This window comes from Charadrius vociferus, unplaced genomic scaffold, assembly GCF_000708025.1.
Source record: "Charadrius vociferus isolate BGI_N301 unplaced genomic scaffold, ASM70802v2 scaffold282, whole genome shotgun sequence".
Lineage (NCBI taxonomy): Eukaryota > Metazoa > Chordata > Aves > Charadriiformes > Charadriidae > Charadrius > Charadrius vociferus.
In genome coordinates this window covers 9700598-9707834 of record NW_009647731.1, presented here as the reverse complement: position 1 = coordinate 9707834, position 7237 = coordinate 9700598, and the positions used below count along the sequence as shown (strand labels likewise).

Genomic DNA, 7237 nt, shown 5'->3' with positions numbered 1-7237 from the left:
GGGGCAGGAGGGGACTGGTGCCTGGGTGCTGGGGGGAGGGAAAGTGTCACCCCTCCCTCACCTTCTCTCCCGTCTCCAGCGTTGCTGCGCCAAAGCGGGAGCTGAGGAGCAGCGATCTCCCCTCGTCCCCCCTCCCTGGGTGGGCTGTGCAGATCAATCGCACTGAAAGGATTGATAAACCTCCCTGGGACTGCCTGCCCACGGGAAGGGGGCTCGGCGCCCATGCAGGACAGTGGGGTGGTTTGGGTTCTCTAAGCATCTTAGTCCATGAAGGGACTGTGCCCTTGGGAGCGCCCCCGGATAAGTCCCTGGGGATCTTACTAGCTGTTCCTGACAGCCAGGGCAGCCAGCAAACTGAGCTGTGCCTTGCAGCACCAGGCTGGGGCTCACTTAGGAGAGCAGGAGGCAAAAAGCTTTGGGAGGGTCGGAGAGGAAAAGAAGTGTTTCAGCAGATCAGGTAGACAATCAAGTGCAGACCTGCAGGAGGTTGGAAACCGGGAGCCAGGCGGCTTGCCCACTAAGGCTAGGTTGTCTCGAGATGTGGCTTGTAGGCTTTCCAGCTTAGGGTATGCCCCAGTACCCTCTGGTTGTGTCGCTGTCTCAGCCACATCATCTCAATGAGGAGGAACCTTGAAAGAACTGTTTGTTGCCAATGTGAGGTTGGTAATCTTTCCTCTGGTGTCTGGCTAGAGCTGGGTTTTCTTGCCCTTATCATATGTTTACAGGGTCACAGCTCTTTAGGCTTCTCTGAATGCTCTGCTACCCCTTGGGCATCAGTGGTTTTCTTATCTGACTTCCACAGCCTCCTCAGTTCTGCACTTTTGCTAGAGGCCTCATTTCCAGCCTGAAACAGCAAATGGCTTTGGCAATCAGTGTGCCCTGTGTATACAGATGCCATCCTCCAGCCAGTCCTAAGGAAGCTACAATGGCAGAGGCCAAGCAGACAGAAGAGGTGGTGAAGGGGTTTGTGGGACATAAGAGTCTTCCACTCAGCAATTTCTGCCTCAGCAGTAGCAGCAGCTATAGCCAGAACACTGTATGGATTGAGGGATGGGGGAAAGCTAGTGGTTCTGGCCACAACAACTTCCAGCTTCCAGCTAGCAACATCCCTTTCTTCCTCAGTTTCCCGTGCCTCTGCTGCTGTCTAGGTGGTGACATCTGGTCCGACTGGTCACTACGACTGGCTGGTTCATAGACAGAGAACGACTTGAAGGAACACCTCTATGCCTTGCCATTATCTGAGCACACAGATTCACGTGATACAGCACCATATTGATCCAGTTCATTGGAAAAGATCTTTCTCAGGGCACGTCTCTCGAGCTTGCTTTCCCTGGGTAGAAGGAAAGAGGGATGTTTTGCTTTCAAATCTTTGCATGAGACTTTGAGCTCTCATGGTTTCAAGGCAGTTTTTTTTGTTGTGGGGCTTCTGTTTTTAAATCCCAGCAGGCATATGGATTTAGCTTACGTGAAGATTGCTTTGGAATTTCCAGTCAATATCTGGTTTGCTCTATTGTTGCTGGGCAGAGAAGATACAAGTTCTTTTGATCTGTTCTCATGTTGAGAGGACTTTCCTGACAGGTGGAAAGAAGAATCTGAAGGCAGAAGGTCCACTTTTACTACCCATAGCTCTGATACACTTTTGGAAATGATATCTTGAAGGTTTCAGGACCAGTGCTGCTGGGGAGCAAGTTGTAGTAGGAAGAGGTAGATTTGGACTTGCCTGTACATGATAAAGGAGACCTCTGCAGTTTCTGCAGAGCTCAGTCAGCTGTGAAGGGAAGAAAGGGGGTTACTTTCTTGTCTTTGCCACCAGTAATTCTCCTGCTTCTGGACTAAGTGGGAAGACCAAGCTAATCTGGGAATTTACCCTTGCCAGGCTGTAAATGTTAGAAGTTGTTCGGAGAGTGTGGTCAGAGGATAGGGTGGTTGAGGATAGGAAAAGTCTGTCTGGGGATTCCTGGGCTCCTCCCTGATAAACAAGGGAGTATTCAGTAACCTCAGATGCAAGAAGGACATCTCTGGAGCATGAATGCAGTTGGATGTGGGTGGCTGGCCACTGCAGGCTGAGAGATACAAAAGGGAACAGGCCACCGGGAATAAGCTGGGACTGAAAGACCACATAAAGGAGAGGATTCTTCTGCAAAGCCTGCTGCAGGGGAGCAGCTGTCTGCCTCTCGAGGAGAGTCTCAATGGAGAAAAAAATAAGAAATTAATGGAATTTGGTCAGTTGTAGCTGCAGCCAGCTCTCAAGGCGGCAACAGGTGAAACTAGACACTTCTCCTGGCTTCTGCTGTGGATATCAAGAGACAGCATGGACTAGAATGCTTTCCAGAAGGGAAAGTACTTGTTTTCTCCAAGGAATAATGAGTCTTGTACCACTTCCTGCAGCCCCAGCAGCTTTCTGCAATAGTAAACCTACGTAATAGCCTGAAATATGCATTCCATTTGGGAATTTGACCAGGGAAAGAAAACAGAGATAACGACTGTATGTTTTGAGACATCTCTACACTTTTGTTTAATTCAGTTTCAAAGGTTGTATTTAATATGAATAGCGAGAGGAACAAAAGCAACAACTACATCAGGCTGATGACAAGCCCTCCTGGGACAGCAGTGCAAATGACCCAATCAAACATAATTTAAGTGTAGTTCTACAGTCAAAGCCTATAGAGAATTCAAAGAGCTTCAGATCTGAAGATGGCTTAGGCCATCCAACCATGCATGAAGTTGATACCAAGCAGCAGAGCTTTATTTGCTGGTAACAAAGGCTCCAGATGACACTGGGTGTGTGTAAATGACAGCAGGATTTAGTCTGCAGACTTATGAGCAAAACATGACTAGAATAGGATTTTCAAAGAAGAGTCTTGAGTAGTAGCGGTGAAGTTACATTAAGATCTTTTTCTTGATATAAAGAACTCTCTGATACTTTCATGTCACTCATTTGATCCCCGCTGGGGATTCAAACTCTGCAATGTCTGAGACTTTTTCCACGATTTTGTTTTGCTTCCTTTACAAAAAGAAACAACTGTTGTGAGGATTGCTAAAAAAAGCCAACAGTCCCCAAAGCGCTGCTTTATTTATCTTCATGTGATCAGTCAGTTCATATCCAGATCATACCATGTAATAAATAACTCAAAGTCCTAAGATGTTAGTCCTATAATTATAAGAGTAAGGGAAACTTTTTGTAGGGTAAGAGTGCAAAAAATTGATGCTCATGAAAGGAGAAAAGGGGAATGGTAAAACCCCTTCCATTCCAGCTGATCAAAGAATTTAAGGGATCACCCAGATAAATTACAACCCTGAAACAGAAGTAAACATACTCTTTTTAACAATTTTTAGAGAATAGAAAATTAATGCTATGGTCACCTCTCAGTTATTAAATGAGACAAGACAGTGGTGTGGGAACTGAAGATGCCAGAATGACATATTGTACTGCTTATGCTTATGAAATCACAGCCCAATCTGGCCAAGCGAAGAGTCAAAACTCTCTCAGACATGGGTGACAATTAAGCTTATTGCAAAGGCTTACTACAGAAGATTTATTATTATTATCACCAATGGCAATAGCAATGATAATCATTTGAAGAGCACCTTGATGTGTGTGAGGTGCCTCTCAAGACAGATGAAAAAGCAGTTGTTCTCAGGCAGCACTGATAAACTTTAAGGTGTCATAATGCATGAACAAGTTGGTTTCCAGGGATGAAAGCCAACAGGAGGGATGAAAGCAGGTAGGAGTAGTAGCAGTATGATGACAGTTTCTGACGGTGAGTGAGGAAGAGAAAAAATTGCTTTTAGGGAAAAAAGAATCCATCATCTTTTAGTTGGCTGGGGAAGGACTTTGGGAAGGGAATGGAGATCAGAATCACAGAACAGCTGAGGCTGGAAGGTGCCTCCAGAGATTGTCTAGTCCAATCCCTCTGCTCAAAGCAGAGTCACCTAAAGCAGGTTGTTCAAGGCTGTCTCCAGTTGGGTTTTGGATATCTCCAAGTGTGGAGACTCCACAGCTTCTGTAGGCAACCTGTTCCAGTATTTGACTACCCTCACCATGTTAAAGTGTTTCTGGATGTTCACAGGGACCCTCCTGTGTTTCAGGTTATGCCCATTGCCTCCTGTCCTGTCACTGGGCACCAAACCAAGAGTTTGGCTCCGCCTTCTTTGCACCCTCCAATCAGAGGTCTCTTTTTCAGAGTCAAATGGGAGCTGCAGGAATAAGAAGTGGCAGGGAAAATAGTCTGTGAGAAATGCAGACAAACAGGACACTAACAAAGTGACAGAAGAGCACAGCAATACGGGCCTGTCCAATACTGTTGACTTGAATGCACTTCAAGTCCCATCTTTGGATGCAAGACTGCACTTGTCACGGAGAACACGCATGTACATCAATGAAGTACAAGTCATAACAACAACAAACAGGGAGCATTTCCTAGAAAGGTTGCATTTTTTCACAGAAAAAAACACACCATGAAGCAGTTATGTTATATGGGAACTATGGGTTGGGGAGCTTCCCAGAAAGCCAGCTGCCCCTGTTCCTAATTATTTATTATTCATCTCTGTTTCAGTCCAAAATGAGAGCTGATTTATGGGAAATGACTTACAAAATGAAACGTGGAAATATGGAATGGATGATGATTAATGGGAGCAATGATATGTGTCTGCAAAAATGCAAAGGGCATAAATGTCCAGGAGGGGAAGGTTGACATGGGGTGACACAAAAGGGTTTTGATATGAGTAAACGAATAAAGACAATATATTTCCTGGTGGAGACGCTATTAGCTCATGGAGTAAGCTTTGAAGAGAAGGTTAGGAGATACGGTGGAAAACATGTTGTTCCTTGCTCCTGCCCTGAAAAGTCCACTACAGGAAAGCCTTTTGTGTTGGATCTTTGTGAAAGCTCAAGTTGGATTTATGTACTGCAACTTCATGCTTCATTTTGCAGGTATGATGGGCACCTAATTATCACTTTCTTATTTCCCTCTTAAGATGCTGATATAAAGCAATAAAGTTCTGGTTTACAATATAAAGAACAAAAAGTATTTCAGAAAATATATTTGGATCATGGATTTTTAAAAATATCACTTGGTAAAATAAGTGACTTTTGGATGGAAAACCACAAATGCCATCATGCTCAGTATCAGAAGTAAGGCTCCTCCAGCCTTAAGGCACAGTAATTTTTATGCATTAATGCTCAAAAATGACAGGGTTATCTTTGGATCCATTAAGAGTTTGCACAAACCACCTAAATAAACATGCCATGTGATTGGACAGTGGAGCAGCAATGATGAAGTTGTCAGGAATGATTTACAAATAGTTCATGGTTCCCTGAGGCAAGGGAATGAACTAGACGACTTCCTGAGGTCCCTGACTCCCTGAAACCATAGACTCTATGGCTTGAAGATGAAAATGACCACTACAGTATAATGACTTTCACTGTCTACTCCCCTGGGAGTGGTAGGTCATGTCCAGCACTATCCCATCAATGCTACATTTAATTCTTCTCAGCTTTAAGTTCTCATGGGCTTGGTTATCTTCAAAGTATACTTTCATTCTATTACGCCTCATGCCTGCAACTAACAACAGAACAAAGCAACAAGAATGTAATTTTTGCCTCATGACATTTTCGTTTCATGCTAACAACAGGACGTGCACAAACTCTCTGCCACTCCAGCAGATGCTGCTCCTCACCTGGTGGGAGTTGAGATGCTACTAGAGAAGAGACGGCAGGCTGTTTGAGCGCATGAAATGGTCTGTAAGAGCCTGTGGCTGTCCTAGATCCTCCCACGCTGACTTCACTGGGGGCTCTGAATCACAGATTAAGGGCAGTGAATGGCCTAGAGTGTCTATCAAGAGTGATGTCAGTTAATTACTACCTCTGGGATTCAGCAATGAGTTGGTGCACTGTGAGTTAATGACTTCCAGGCATGATACTTGGCAATACTACCATTATTATTTTGCAAGGAGACTTCAGTGTCTCTTCACGAAGCCAGCCAACCAGAATGTTGTTGATCTGCTGTTTGCCTGCCTGTTGCACAAGATATTGGTGAAACTCTCACTACCTATTTGTTGACCTTTCTTTCCCTTCATTCTCTCTCTACCAGTATACACAGATATGTCATTGTCTCCAAAGGAGACTTCACTCTTTAGCAAACAACATCAAGAAAAAGGCCACATCCCTTTCCAAATTACAATCCAGCCTTCTGAAGATGGATGTTGACAGGACATTGATGAATTCAGACACAACTTTGAGATTTCTCAGAGGGTTTGAGGATTTCCATTGTCAGACATGGCTATTGTGCTACGAAAATGACTCCCAGCTGAAAGAGTGAGAAAACATTTTAAAGGACAGCTCAACAGTATTAAAAAAAGCTGGATACCCTGGCACCCTGGGGGAAAAGTTGCTAACAAAATTAGTGAGATGGGGTGGGACAACATTTGAGTGTCACAATAATTTCATTGCATAATCTTTGTCCTGCTTACCCCCAGCTCTCACCAAAGACAATGGAAGCATGGGGTTTTCAGTTCCTTGCAGGAGACAATCAGAGTCTTGCATCATCAAGTCCTTTTTATTTTTCTACAAGATTATAAAAGACAGAAATGCATTCTTGACTGCAAACTAACATTCAAAGTCTCCCGAGAATAGATACCGCTCCCTTGGCCATAAAACTTTGGAGAGGACTCAAGATGACCATGGCGAATCTCATGGAGAAGCAAGCCCAAATAAACACAATTTGAATGAATAGAGAATGCAGTCATCCCATCAACAGATGAGCTTGGTTAGCCCTTGTGTCTGCAGCCCCTCTGTGGTACTGTGTTACTGCTCAAACCATGTCAGATACAGCTTGCTAATGAAGCTGCCACACTGGGCCTTCAAGCCCCTTACCATTTTACAGATGGACTTGGCCTCCTCAGAAAACTTATGGGAGTACACCTCTTCTGTCTCCAGCACTCTTCTGTCCACTTCTTCCCTCTTCACCTTCTCTTTCCTTCCACGAAATGGTGATTGCCCAGCAATCATTTCATAAATGAGACAGCCTAGCCCCCAGTAGTCAGGGCTGAGTGTGTATCTCTGGTTGTTCAACACTTCTGGAGCTGTGGAGCAGAAAGATGCATCTTGTGGAAATGCTTGATATTTACATAGGCAAAAAAATTTTAAATTTCTAGAAGTTCCATTTTGGTGACTGAATACACATGCACAGAGAATGGTGGATAAAATATTAAAGTACCTCCTGATTTCTGTTGATGG

The 7237-nt window shown here is 44.3% G+C and overlaps 1 protein-coding gene across 1 annotated transcript in view; it reads right to left on the bottom strand.

Moving 5' to 3' along the window:
* The window catches only part of GRK5 (G protein-coupled receptor kinase 5), a 165091-nt gene that overhangs the window by 6904 nt on the left and 150950 nt on the right, over nucleotides 1-7237 (bottom strand). Inside the window, 1 exon segment of the mRNA XM_009881651.1 lies at nucleotides 6875-7083. Within this exon segment, the coding sequence (XP_009879953.1) occupies nucleotides 6875-7083 (209 nt within the window).